The sequence below is a fragment of the Salvia hispanica genome, chromosome 5 (genome assembly GCF_029641045.1).
Source record: "Salvia hispanica isolate PSC_SH4W2 chromosome 5, Shi_PSC_v1, whole genome shotgun sequence".
Lineage (NCBI taxonomy): Eukaryota > Viridiplantae > Streptophyta > Magnoliopsida > Lamiales > Lamiaceae > Salvia > Salvia hispanica.
Genome location: NC_142696.1, coordinates 13,915,235 through 13,929,620, shown reverse-complemented (window position 1 = coordinate 13,929,620; position 14,386 = coordinate 13,915,235). Strand labels below are relative to the sequence as shown.

Sequence of the window (14,386 nt, the reverse complement as noted above, 5' to 3'; positions counted from 1 at the left end):
AGAACTCACAAAGGCCATTATGGAATTCTGCAGAAGCCCTGAATCAGCTAGATCTAAGGGATCAGCTTATGTGGCTAGTCTGGAAAAATCTCCTGGGTCTGGGAAGGAAACCTTACCATAAATTACAGACAAAAATCCCTTACCCCTGGAGACGAATGGAACAAAAAAAGAGCTGAAGACACTTCCACCGGGCCTCAAGTACGCTTACATGGAGGAGGATGAGACATTTCCGGTAATAGTCAACAGCAACTTGACCAAGGAGCAAGAGAAGGAGTTATAGGAGGTCATCAAAAGAAACAAGAAAGCAATAGGATGGACTCTCTCAGATTTGGTAGGAATAAGTCTGGATCTTTGTATGCACCACATTCGTTTAGAAGAAAGTGCGAAGGCTCATCGTGATGCACAACGGAAGCTGAACCCGAACATGCGAGAAGAGGTCCTAAAGGAGGTATTGAAATTGCTTGCTCTAGGGATCATCTACTTCATTCCTGACAGCGAGTGGGTCAGTCCTGTTCATATGCTACCAAAAAAATCAGGAATACGGGTTGTCGAGAATGAGAAGAATGAATTGGTACCCACCAGATTGGTGACAGGATGGAGGATATGCATCGACTACAGGAAGTTGAACGAAGCCACAAAGAAGGATCATTTTCCTTTACCTTTCATTGATCAGATGCTGGAAAGACTAGCAGGCAAACAGTACTTTTGTTTCCTTGATGGATACAGCGGCTATTTCCAAATCTACGTGAATCCAGAGGACCAAGGAAAAACCACATTCACGTGCCCCTTTGGTACATATGCATACCGAAGAATGCCATTTGGATTATGTAATGCACCGGGAACTTTCCGAAGGTGTATGATGAGCATTTTCTCGGATCTATTGGAAGTATGCATTGAGATATTCATGGACGATTTCACTGTATATGGGAACTCATTTGATACTTGTTTAGCCAGCCTTGATCTAGTATTACAGAGATGCCAGGAGAAGCATTTAGTGTTGAACTTCGAGAAATGCCACTTCATGGTGACTGAAGGCATTGTCCTGGGTCACGTGGTTTCTGAGAAGGGTATTCAGGTAGACAAAGCAAAGGTGGATGTGATATCAAAATTACCATACCCTACAAATCAAAAAGAGGTGAGAGGTTTCCTAGGCCATGCAAGGTTCTATAGGAAGTTTATCAATGATTTTGCAAAAATCGCGCAACCACTCACTCGGTTGTTACATAATGACGTGGAGTTCGTCTTTGACGAAGGATGCGAAAGGGCGTTCCAGTTGTTTAAAGATAGGTTAATATCAGCACCAATTATCAGGGCACCAGACTGGAGCCATCCTTTCGAGATAATGTGTGATGCGAGCGATTTCGCTGTGGGAGCTGTCCTAGGACAGAAAATTGAGGGAAAAAGTTATGTGATCTTCTATGCTTCTAAGACGTCGAATCAGGCTCAGAAAAATTATGACACCACGGAGAAGGAAATGTTGGCTGTCGTATACGCGTTTGAAAAATTCCGACCCTATCTCCTTGGGTCGAGGGTTATAGTCTTCACGGATCACGCGGCGATTAAGTACTTGATGGCTAAGAAAGAGTCTAAGCCGAGATTAATCCGTCGGGTGTTACTCTTGCAGGAGTTTGATTGGGAAGTAAGAGACAGGAAGGGAACGAAAAATAGAGTGGCTGATCACTTGAGTAGAATACATCAGGGGGAAACAGAAGAGGCCATACCCGATGCCTTCCCCGAGCCCAGAGGATAAAGATTAGAAGTGAAGCTAAATATTACTTTTGGGACGATCCTTACCTATGGAAAATGTGCACAGATCAAGTGTTTAGACACTGCATTCCCGAATGGGAACAAAGAGATGTGTTAATTCATTGCCACACGTTAGCATGTGGAGGTCACTTTGGACCAAGGAAGACAGCGAGGAAAGTCTTAGACAGCGGTTTTTATTGGCCGACGCTAAATAGGGATGCTTTTGAATTTTGCCAATGTTGCGAGAGGTGCCAGCAGACGGGGGGAATTTCAAAAAGAGACGAGATGCCTCAAGTCCCAGTGATAGTGTGCGAAATTTTTGATGTGTGGGGAGTGGACTTTATGGGACCGTTCCCATCGTCTTGTGGGAATACATATATATTGGTTGCAGTAGACTATGTGTCTAAGTGGATAGAAGCTAAGGCCACCATAACATGTGAATCGAAGGAGGTGGCAAAATTTTTGAAGGCCAATATTTTTAACAGATATGGAGTTCCTCGGGCCATTGTCTCGGATCAAGGGACTCATTTCTGTAATCGTACCATCGAGGCTTTGATGAAGAAATATGGTGTTCACCATAGAGTGTCGACTCCTTACCATCCTCAGTCTAATGGCCAGGCAGAGATTTCTAATCGCGAGATCAAGGCGATATTGGAGAAAACAGTTAATCTGTCAAGGAAGGACTGGAGCAAGAGACTCGGGGACGCATTGTGGGCCTACAGAACTGCTTTTAAAATGCCTATTGGAATGTCGCCTTACAGACTTGTGTTTGGCAAGATGTGTCACTTACCGGTTGGTATTGAGCACAAGGCGTACTGGGCAGTGAAAGAGATGAACATGAAGCCGATAGCTTGCGAAGAAGAAAGGAAGTTACAATTGCAAGAATTGGAGGAACTTCGGCTGGAGTCGTTTGAGTCTGCCATGTGGTACAAAGAAAGAACGAAGTTATAGCATGATAAAAATCTCCGGGTCAAGGAACTTCATGTGGGACAGAAGGTGCTCATTTTTCAGTCTCGGCTCAAGCTAATGCCAGGGAAACTGAAGTCTAAATGGATCGGCCCATGTACCATCATCGGCATCCGAGCAAATGGAGCAGTGGAGATCCAGGGAAGTGCTCCAAACTCTGTTCCTTTTCTTGTAAACGGTCATAGAGTGAAAGTCTATAGGGATAATTCCGAGTTGTGTGTTGTGGACGAACTTCCGCTACATGCACTCCCTACTATCGCCTAAACGGACGGGGGAAATTTTCGATGAATTCCTGGGTCAAGGAGTAAGTTAACAATTTTGAAAATACGAACTGAACCAGGGAATCTCGGAAATACAATAAGTGTGTAAATAGTTTAATTCCTTTTAAAACTTGGAAAATCCAAAAATATTTTTGAAGCACCAGACTCCAAGGGGAACCGATATTTTATGCTCTAACCTTGACCTAGGAGTCTGGAGCCTTCATTTCTTTGTTTTGTAGGACATGGTCGAGGGAATTAGCTAGAGAAGAACCTGAGGGAAGGAGTCAAGGGAAGTCTGGAGGAAGGAGTCGATATTTTGAATTTCAAATTCTGGCCGATAATTATGGAAGTTGTACGGTTGCTTACATCATGACTGCAACCGCACCATCTTTTCACCAGAAAAGCAACCGCCGTCCTTCTCTCTCCAATTATCCCCAAATCGACGAAAATTTGATTCACTCTCCCTTCTCTCTAATTTCGTTCTCTCTCTAAAAAAAAAAACTAAACCCTAATCAAATTCGACCAGTTTTTCTCTCATTTTTCAGATCTACACCGATGGATTCTACCCAAAGCACTGTGTACGACCCAACCTTGCTGGCATAGTTGACGAAGAAGGTGGGGAGCGTCGAGAAAGGAAAGGAGGTGTATGCCCTATTCGCCGCTAGCCTAATGCCGTCTGCGCCGGTCGCACACTCACCGACGATTCTGGCAGATTCGGCTGCACAACCGGCGAATCTTCCTGAAGAAGGACCGCGAGATTCTACATCTCTACATGCAGAAACCGCTTCACAAAAAGCGGAGGAAGAGGGTGCACCACACGAACGGGCGGAGGGTGATGAACCGGCTCACGGCGAGACCATGGTGGAGATAGAAAGGCAAGAAACTGAGAACCCTAATCTTGAGGGTAGGGAAGTGTGTGAGGGGGAAACCCCTATTTCTGATGAAGTTCGTAAGGGGGAAACCCCTGTGTTAGAAAAAGTTGCGGAGGGGGAAACCCCTGTGTTTGAAAAGGTTGCTGAGGGGGAAACCCCTATTTCGGAGAAAGTTGCAGAGGGGGAAACCCCTATGGAGACGGGGGATGAGACCCCGGTTGATTTCAGGGGTGCGACCCCTGAGTTCGTGGAAGAGGGGGCAACCCCAGGAGATGTCAGGGGGGAGAACCCCATTTATATTGAGGGGGCAACCCCAATGTTGGTTGGTGAGGGGGAAACCCTAGAAAAGCTTTTAGAGGAATCGGATCTACCTACAACTGGAGTACTGGAGCCCGAGAGAGGGCTGAAACTGATTGTGGACCTGGTTGATGACCAGGAAGAAGATGTGCCCAAGGTTGATGAGAGGGCAGAAAGGAGGCGCACCAGGAGGAGCCTCCTCGATGAAGTCGATGACTTAGTGCCTGACGCAACAGAGGCAGAGGAGCGTCGCTTGGCCAAGGAGAAGGCAAGGAAAGGAAAGGCGGCAGCAACCTCATCCACCCGGTCTAGGAAAGCTCCCTCCGTCCAGGAGGTCGAGGAGACCCTTTCCCCTGTAACCGAGGAACCCTCTGTCGAGGAACAAGACGAGCCCATCCCTGAACCCAGCTATGACTCTGAGGAAGCTGAAGAAGAGCCGATTCCAGGACGTCAGGAAATCTGGCTGACTAAAGAATTGCTAGAGGAGATGAGGCAGTTCGACGACCAAAAGAGGATCGCAGTGTACAAGGAGAGGTGTAGCACCGGGAAGATGGCCAAGTCAGGAAAGCAGTACAGCTCGAGGGAGCTCAAAATGATTGCATGTGATAAAGAATTCCGCGCCTGTATCCGAGCGATAGGATTTGAGTGGCTGTTGCAGCACAGTCAGGAGAGGGTACCAGTGGATTTAGCAAGGGAGTTTTTCTCCACTTTTCGTTTAAAGAATACCACTGATCTTGACGCGGATTCTATCGCAGTTTGATAAGTTGTATTCTGAACCTTGGTTACTGGTTAGTATGTCGTGAAATGCATGTATTATCTGCAAAACAGTTGCTTAAGTATGCAGGATTAAAGGATCCAAGTCAGTAGGAGACGATTCAGGTGACGCAAGTGAAAAGGGCGCCAGAAGGGTGCGATACTGACCAGGATGCATGCCAGAGAAAAGGCTCGAGATGGAGAAGGAGGATAGCTGGGATGATCATTGACAAGGGCAAAAAGGTCAAAACGCGGGAGAAGTCTACCCTAAAAGTAAGGGCAAGCCTCCCTATAAAAGAAGCCACCTGGAGAGAGAGAAGGAGTTCGGATAGACGCCTCCTAAGAGTTCGGTTCGAAGTTCTCGGTTCTCAACACACTTAGTAGAATTCTCTCTAGAAGATCAGTTCCTTCAGCATTATCCCACCTCTCGTTCCTCGCCACAGCCATGGTCACTTGACGTCGAAGAGTTTGCCGGAAAAGTCATCAGTCCGCCGTTCCAGCCAGTTATCGTAGCAGTGTAGTAGTATCATCGCCCGGAGTGGCACAAACAATCTTAATCGCTTTCCTAGTTTAAAGTTTACTTGTTTTCATCGTTAGTTATTTGCAAACACTCATCGTTGTGCTCTTTTGAAGTACTTTATTATTTTCCAACTTTTACATTATGAAGTTTCTATTTCGCATGTCACTTTGGTTCGAGTTTACTTCATTCTGCCTAGGAAAGTTAGATTTAGTTATTGCTTTCAATTTTAAGTGTGTTCTTATCGGGAGTTGTTGATTCAAAGTTGTAGTTATGTTTAGTCAAGTTTTCATGCATGAATTTCTTTTCTGCGCCGTGATTACCACCTTGCATGTCAGTCAGTAGAAGTAAAGTTGCAGTTTCACTGTTTAATTTAAGTTTGAGCATTTAAATCGATGGATCTTAAGTTTGAATTTGTGAATCTGAAGTTCAGTCATGGTGTTTGTGTTTATCTGAATTCTGTTAATACTTGGTGAAGAAGAAAACGTCAAAATCAACTTTAGTTTGAACCACTTTACTTTTAAGTTACTTTTGCTTTTGTTCCCTACTTTTCAGATGTACTGCCCAGACCTGTCAGAGAACCACCCAGCCACCAAATATGTCTTGTAGTCTAGAGTACCAACTTCCGGAGCTTCCCCCCCAACCAGTAAGAACACTAGTGAGAATGGCTGACCAGGGTGAGGACGATCCCAAGTTCGCAACACTTACCGCGCACGCCGACGGAGATCCTCCACAAGCCAAAGTGGTTACCCCAGGCCAAACCGCCTGTGATGTGAAACCCCACATTATCGCAATCTTACCGACGTACTGTGGGAAGAGCTACGAGGGACCATACGAATTCTTAAATGAGTTCTGCAAAATCTGTAAGGCACAGAGGCGGCCAGCAGGAGCGAGCGAGGATGATTACAGACTGAAAGCCCTACCTTTTGTCCTGAAGGGAGAGGCCAACACTTGGTTCATGCGCTTGCCAGCCGACTCTATCAATACATGGGCTGATTTCAAGTCAGTTTTCCTAGCCGAGTTTTTCCCGTCTTCAAAGACAAGTGCATTGAAGAGAAAAATATCGTGCATAAGGCAAGAATATGATGAAACTCTGAGTGACTACTGGGAGAAGTACATGAGCCTTTTGGAGTCATGGCCCAACCATCGCATGAAAGAGATAGAGGTGCACCACACCTTCTATGAAGGAATGAACAAGGAAACCAAGGATCTGGCGAATTCGTCATCTGGAGGCGATTTCACCCAGTTGAGAGTAAGTGAAGCCAAGAAGGTGTTACGTAAGCTGTTGAATGCAAAGAAGACGTATGACAACGCGAGAGATGGGTACAGCAGAGAAAGGGTAGCAAGTGCTTCGGCTACTGACCAGGAGGAACGGATGGATTTGAAGATGGAGGAATTAAAGAAGGAGTTGCTAACTGCAATCAAGCATAACACTCCACCACCTTCTCCAACTGGAGGCCAAGAAGCCCCAGCATTACCATATGATCAGCCCGACAACTCGCTGGATGTGGAGCAAGCAAATGCCGCAGGATACTTGATACGCCCGGATTTTGCACTGTTTTAAGGCCATTATTTGGTCTGTTTTTGTTATCAAAATCACTCTACATGTCCATTATTTGCATATTCTATACATTTTGGTATTTTGACGTGTTTTGTGAGAAATGTGCATATTTGAGCCAAAAAGGGGAGTAAAAACGCATAGTCTGGAAATCTGGAGTCAGACGGCGACCAGCGACCGCCGCGAAGTTGTACGGCGACCGCCGGCGCCCGGCGGTCAGAGCTATGTGGCGGCCCGCCTCGGAAATTTACGCTAGGAGAAGAGTCTCGCCCAGCGACCGCCGGAGGACATGTGGCGGTCCGCCACCGAAGGGTCAGAGTCTCTGGACTCCAACGCGGCGACCGCCGGCCAAGGTGCGGCGGCCCGCCGGAGAAAGGCGGCGAATCCGATCAGCCCTAGATTTGCTCCAAGATTTACCAAACTTTGAAGATCTTTTCCTTCTATGATGAGGAATAATCTTCCCCTATAAATAGGACCTCAAGCTTCATCAAAAAGAGTTTTTCACACAACAAGAACACATTCATAGAGAAAGAGAGTGACTACTTGCAACATTCATAGAGATCAAAAGCTAGAGTACTTCAATTGTGCAAGGAGTTGGAGAAGGATTTCAAGAACATCAAGAACGACAAGGATTCAACCTACGGGTTTTATTTGCTTTAGTTTTATGTTCAAATTGTTTTCCCTTCAATCTATATTTTTAGTTTATTCAGTCATGTGTAACTAAACTCATAGGATTCTAGGGATGTGTTAGTAGCAACTTTGGTTATACAATTCCGTTTTCTATTTAATATCCGTTTTGTTTTTACTTTGTTTCTTCCCTAAGTTAATCATGATGCTTCATAATTGAGTGACACAATTATGTATGATTCAATACAACTTGCTTCATAACTGTGACAGAGTTCTAGCGAGTTAGATCCACTTAGTAGACACTACAGTTAGCTTCCTTTAAAACGGCACTGTTAATTGAGAGTGAGGACTTTTCAAGGGTCTTAGGAGCTTTTTGGAGTTACGTGTTAGGATTGACAACCCTAATGTTAGTAATCAACGTTTGTATCGCATGAGCATAAGCTAGGTGACTCGTCCTTTCAAAGTATTAACTGTGCTAGGGTATTGTAGTTTGGAATTTGTATAACCATAAAAGTGAAAGCACATCCCTGGAATTCCCCTTATCTCTATACTTTTCTCTCCGTGATTTGCTTGCATTTAGTTGTTTACTGTTTTTAATATTTACTGTTTTCAAAAGTTTCCAAAAATTCTTGTTTCTCCAGATAGTAATTGAGTTCTAATAGAAGATAGACACTTTGTGTACATCTTCCCTGTGTTCGATACCCAGTACTAACCTTTTGCTATACTATACCTACTCTGTATACTTGCAGGTATTTATAGTGCAAATAAAAAGTGCATCAAGTTTTTGGCGCCGTTGCCGGGGAAGACAATTCACTTTGGAGTGATATCTTCAAACGGATAATTTTACTACTTTGGATTTTAATCGCTTTCATTTTTATTTTATTTTATTTATTTTATTTTATTTTTCTTTTTGTTTTAATGGATTTTCCTGCAGGCGTAGGAAATCCATGTGGTTATTTTGATGAGCAGCATGGGGGATCGCACTACATCCCAGACTGTTCTGATTACTCCTATGATGCACAAGAGTACTGTTCTAATGATTATGAAACATGTGCAGGTATGGAGGATCAATCCCGCTCCAGTTGGGAGGTTCTGTTAGAAGTTTGCATTACTGAGGTTCTCAACCATAGAAAGGTGACGAACAAAAGGTTGAAGAATTTGGAAAGAAATACCAGCGCCTTGGAAAGAGGGTTGGCAAACCTCGCTACTCAAGTTGGGATGCTGGAATTCAACCTTGGGATCTTAGCCACAACCATAGGAAACAGGCACACTCCAGGGTCGCTTCCTAGCCTGCCAGAAATAAACCCGAAAGGAAAATGTCACACGGTGCAGCTACGCAGCGGGACTACATATCAACCTCCGAAGGCAGGAGACCTGGGCAGGAGAGGAAGAGAAATAGAAAAACCACCTGGTACCTTGTCTGTCGATGATGTGCGGCGGCCCGCCGCATTCCAACACGGCGACCTGCCGCGTACACACCAACAGGACGAGGAAGATTCTGGAATTGGCATGGCTGAAGACCCGGCGGTCGCCACGCCTCATCTCGGCGGTCCGCCGGCCGATAAACAGCAAGCAGATGCTCTACCACAAAGCAGTGTCACCATTCCATATCCTCAACGATTGAAGAGCAAGAAGCTTGACGCTCAGTTTACCAAGTTCTTGGAAGCAATGAGCAAAGTCCACATCAACATTCCACTGGTAGAAGCCCTTCAACAAATGCCCAATTACGCCAAATTTTTGAAAGATGTTGTGGCAAAGAAGAGAAAGTGGGGGAAGTACGAGACAGTGGGCCTAACGGAGAGCTGCAGCGCTATCATTCAAAAAGGGTTACCCACCAAGCACAAAGATCCAGGGAGTTTTACATTATCTTGTGTTTTAGGGAATGATGTGAAAGGTAAGGCGTTATGTGATTTAGGATCCAGTATTAATTTGATGCCTTTATCTTTTTACAGGAAACTCGACGTTGATAGTATCCGTCCCACCTCAATCACGTTGCAAATGGCAGATCGTAGCACAACAACGCCAATGGGGATGGTGGAAGATGTCTTGGTAAGAGTGGGAGAGTTTATTTTTCCTGCTGACTTCGTTGTGTTGGATATGCAGGAAGACAAGAAGGTGCCTTTGATCCTTGGAAGACCATTCTTAGCCACTGGCGGAGCCATGATAGATGTACAAAAGGGAGAGCTGACATTGAAGTTGAACGATGAAAGCATCACATTTAACATCTACGGTGCACTGAAATTCCATGGAAAGGAGGGGGCAGAAGGCTATCAAGAATGCAGTGTCATACAAATCGTTACCGACTGTGTGGGAGAAGTAGAAGTCACTTATCATCAAACCCAGGATCCTCTTGAATCTTGTCTCATAAACTCATTTACTCCTAATGCTGATTTATCATCTTGTGATGCAAGTGTTTGTGCAGTGGTGACAGAATTGGAAGCGCTACCGGAGAGAATTCCTCAAAAGGGAAATGCATTTTTGCCATTGCGTACCCCCGAAGAAGAGGAAGAAAGAAGGCAGGCAGTGGGAAAACCACGGGGACCACCAAAGGTGGAGCTAAAGCCGCTCCCCGAACATCTCAGGTATGCATTCTTAGGGCCAGGTAACATTTTTCCAGTTGTGGTGTCCGCTGCATTGAATGAAGAGGAGTGTGAAAAGCTTTTGTGTGTGTTAAATAAGTATAGGTCTGCCATAGGATGGTCTATTAGTGATTTAAGGGGGATTAGCCCGACCACATGCATGCATAGAATTTTACTTGAGGAAGGGCATAAACCTCGTGTGCAAAACCAACGTAGACTTAATCCTATCATGCAAGATGTAGTACGAAAAGAGGTAATAAAGTTACTAGATGCAGGGATTATCTATGCAATATCTGATAGTGAATGGGTAAGTCCTACGCAGGTAGTAGCTAAGAAAGGGGGGATGACTGTAGTGCCTGGCCAGAATGGAGAGATGATAGCCACTAGAGTAGCTACAGGATGGAGAGTATGCATTGATTATAGGATGTTAAATGCAGCCACTAGGAAAGATCACTTCCCTTTACCTTTTATTGATCAAATGCTTGATAGATTAGGGGGATATGATTATTACTGTTTTCTTGATGGTTATTCTGGTTATAATCAAATTGCTATTGCTCCCGAGGATCAACATAAGTCTGCCTTTACATGTCCTTATGGTATTTTTGCGTATAGAAAAATGTCTTTTGGGCTATGTAATGCTCCCGCTACTTTTCAGAGATGTATGATGGCTATATTTCATGATTTAATTGAGAAAGTAATGGAGGTTTTTATGGATGATTTTTCGGTATTTGGCAAATCCTATGATCACTGTCTTGAAAATTTGGCTAAGGTTTTGCAGAGATGTGTGGAAACTAACCTAGTTCTCAATTGGGAAAAATGTCACTTTATGGTGAAAGAAGGTATAGTTCTAGGACATAAAGTGTCCTCTGCAGGTATAGAAGTCGACAGGGCAAAAATTGCAGCCATTGAAAAGCTCCCGCCTCCGTGCAGTGAGAAGGGAGTAAGAAGTTTTCTAGGACATGCTGGCTTCTACCGGAGATTCATCAAGGATTTTTCAAAAATCTCTAAACCTCTTTGTAAATTGCTTGAGAAAGATGTGAAATTTGATTTTACTTCTGATTGCTTGCAGGCTTTTGAGACCTTGAAGAAAGCTCTAGTGAGCGCTCCCATTCTCATTACCCCAGATTGGAGTCAACCATTCGAGATTATGTGTGATGCAAGTGATGTTGCAGTTGGCTCAGCTTTGGAACAAAAGAGGAACAAGATTTTTAGAGTCATTTATTATGCTAGTAGAACTTTAGATTCTGCTCAAGCTAATTATACGACTACCGAAAGGGAGATGCTCGCTATCGTGTATTCTTTTGATAAATTTAGAGCTTATCTTGTGGGGGCTAAAACTATTGTTTATACTGACCATGCAGCTATAAGGCATCTGTTCGCAAAGAAAGAAGCAAAACCCAGGCTCATTCGATGGATTTTGTTACTTCAGGAATTCGATGTTGAGATAAGAGACAGAAAAGGGTGTGAAAATGTTGTGGCCGATCATCTATCGCGGTTGGAACATCCGGTGGAAGGAGAAGACTTATCACTTGAAATCAACGAGGATTTTCCCGATGAACATCTGTTTTTCACTCAAGCCACTTTCCCATGGTACGCTGATATTGTCAATTATTTGGCAGCCAAGGTACATCCTCCTGATCTCACTCCTTATCAGAAGAAGAAATTTTATAGAGATGTACGATCTTATTTTTGGGATCAGCCCTACTTGTTTAAAAGATGTGCAGATACTATACTTAGGAGGTGTGTACCTCAAGAGGATTGGGCGGCCATTGTTGAGAAGTGTCATTCATCCCCTACTGGAGGACATTTTGGTGTGCAAAGGACCGCAATAAAGATTTTGCAAAGCGGTTTCTATTGGCCCACCATATTCCGCGACTCTGCTAGTTTTGTTCTTCAATGTAATGAATGTCAGCGCACGGGGGGAATCACTAAGAAGAAGGAGATGCCTATGAATACCATTATTGAGGTGGAATTGTTTGATGTATGGGGGATAGATTTTATGGGACCATTCCCAAAATCAGGAGAGTACCAATATATCTTACTTGCAGTAGAATATGTTTCTAGATGGGTGGAAGCAATTCCAACCAGAACTAACGATTCTAAAGTGGTTACTGCTTTTGTTAGAAAGAATATTTTTTGCAGGTTTGGTACTCCTCGTGCCCTCATTAGTGATGGAGGATCTCACTTCAACAATAGATGGTTAGACAACATGTTGGACAAATATGGAGTCAAGCATAGGGTCACTTCTCCATACCATCCGCGGGCGAATGGACAAACGGAATTAGCAAACAGAGAGATCAAGTCGGTTCTTCAAAAGACGGTGAGTGTGAACAGAAAAGATTGGGCACTTCGGTTGGAAGATGCGTTATGGGCTTACCGCACTGCCTACAAGGGTCCCATAGGTATGTCTCCTTATCAACTTGTGTTTGGAAAGTCATGCCATTTGCCTCTTGAGTTGGAATACAGGTCGTATTGGGCAATCAAGAAGTTGAATCAAGATTTTCAAAAGGCCGGTGAGGAAAGACGTCTTTTTCTTAACGAGATGGACGAATTTCGAATGGAGGCTTATGATAGTTCATCCATCTACAAGGAGCGAATGAAGGCTTATCATGATAGGATGATCAGTCCAAGAGAGCTCACCTTGGGGGATGTGGTTTTGTTGCATAACTCGAGACTATCTTTGTTTCCCGGGAAGTTGAAGTCCAAGTGGACTGGTCCATACATAATCAAGAAAATCTATGATAGTGGAACAGTTGAGTTACTAGCCCCGGATGGACAGTTGTTTCAAGCAAATGGTCACCGTGTTAAGAAGTATTACAGTGCAGACAAAGTGTTAGATGAAGAGGTTGGTCTCGAAGAGCCACCCAAGGAGTGAAAAAGGGGGGTAAAAGTCAAGCTAATGACTCTAAAGGAGCGCTTGTTGGGAGGCAACCCAACAATTTTTGCTTTAATTTTAAGTATTTTTGGTTTTGGTTTAATTTTGTGCTTTGCAAAAATTTTCGCAGGTTCTGACCTCTCCGTGGCGACCGCCGCAAGCTCTGCGGCGGTCCGCCACCTGAACGCTGGAAAGCATCTTTGACGTGCGGCGACCGCCGAACAGCTGCGGCGGACCGCCACCTGGGCACAATTTTCCAGCGCGATTTTTTGAAATTCTTCGAATTTTCACCCCGCTCAACCTCTACGCGAAATTTTTCAGGGTACGTTTTTTTTTCAGTAGTATACTCACGTCCCTACCGACTCTACAAACTTATTTTACACTTTGTTGTAAATAAGTTTGGGGGGATGAAGTGGTGGACCGTGAGTTTAGGGTTTTCTTTTTGTTGTTAGTTTGTTTTTGCTTTAATTTTCCAAAAACCCGTAGGAGATTTTTGTGTTCTAAAAATGTTTTCTTGAATCCATGTCATGAACATAACATGAAGAACTTAGAAACACGCATGCTTAGGGACACATTAGACCGAGTTGCTAATGATATTATATTCCATCTATGTTTAAGTGTGTCTTAACGTTTTGATATGATGGCTGGGTGAAAAGGTGCATAATTAGTGAATTGCTTGTTCGCCTTGAATCGTGCTTTTACCTTGTGAGATTTGAGCCTTAAATTCTTTCTTGTGTGATTTATCTGTATGCATGTATATGTTTCTAGAACTTGCTCCTAGTCTGCCTAAGTTTACATAGTGTTTAAGTTGATTTAGGAGGATGTTAGGCCGTCTTTTCTTAGCTACTTTTATATCCAAAATTTTCGACCCTCTCAAATTTTTCCTTTGGAGCCAATTTTGAGCCTTTAAGCCTTTTCTTTGGAAGCCAAAATAAATGGGGGGGCAATTCTTTGGGTTAGTATAGTTTTTGTTATCTTCTTTTATAAAGGAATTGGAGAGATAAGGAGGAAAGTATAAAAAGTAGTGTGCTTAATATTAAGAAAGTACAAGTGGTGAAATTGAGAAAAATTCCAAATATGTGCTTGATCTTAGGAAAAAAAAAGAAAGGATGTGTAAAAAAAAGGAAAAAAAAAAAAAAAAGAAAAAAAAATGTGTGAAAGGTTGTGAAAAGAAAATAAAATCAAAGGATTGAAAGTAAATTGAAGGAGAAAAATAAAGTGTTAGAAGTGCCTTAAGTTTTAGAAAAGTGGAGTCATCTTAACTCTACTTGGGATATTTTTATATTTGAGTCACTTTTTAGCCAAATATTCCTCACCTACCAAAGAGCCTACGTTA

The 14,386-nt window shown here is 43.5% G+C and overlaps 1 protein-coding gene across 1 annotated transcript; it reads left to right on the top strand.

Annotated features, from left to right (window-relative positions):
* Positions 1 to 8,514: 8,514 nt before the first annotated feature.
* Positions 8,515 to 13,050, top strand: LOC148926331 (uncharacterized). Its single transcript, XM_089059082.1, has 4 exons — positions 8,515 to 10,771; positions 11,048 to 11,115; positions 11,245 to 11,335; positions 11,417 to 13,050. Exons 1-4 carry the CDS (start codon positions 8,515 to 8,517, stop codon positions 13,048 to 13,050), a joined length of 4,050 nt encoding a protein of 1,349 aa, XP_088915208.1.
* The last annotated feature ends 1,336 nt before the right edge of the window (positions 13,051 to 14,386 follow it).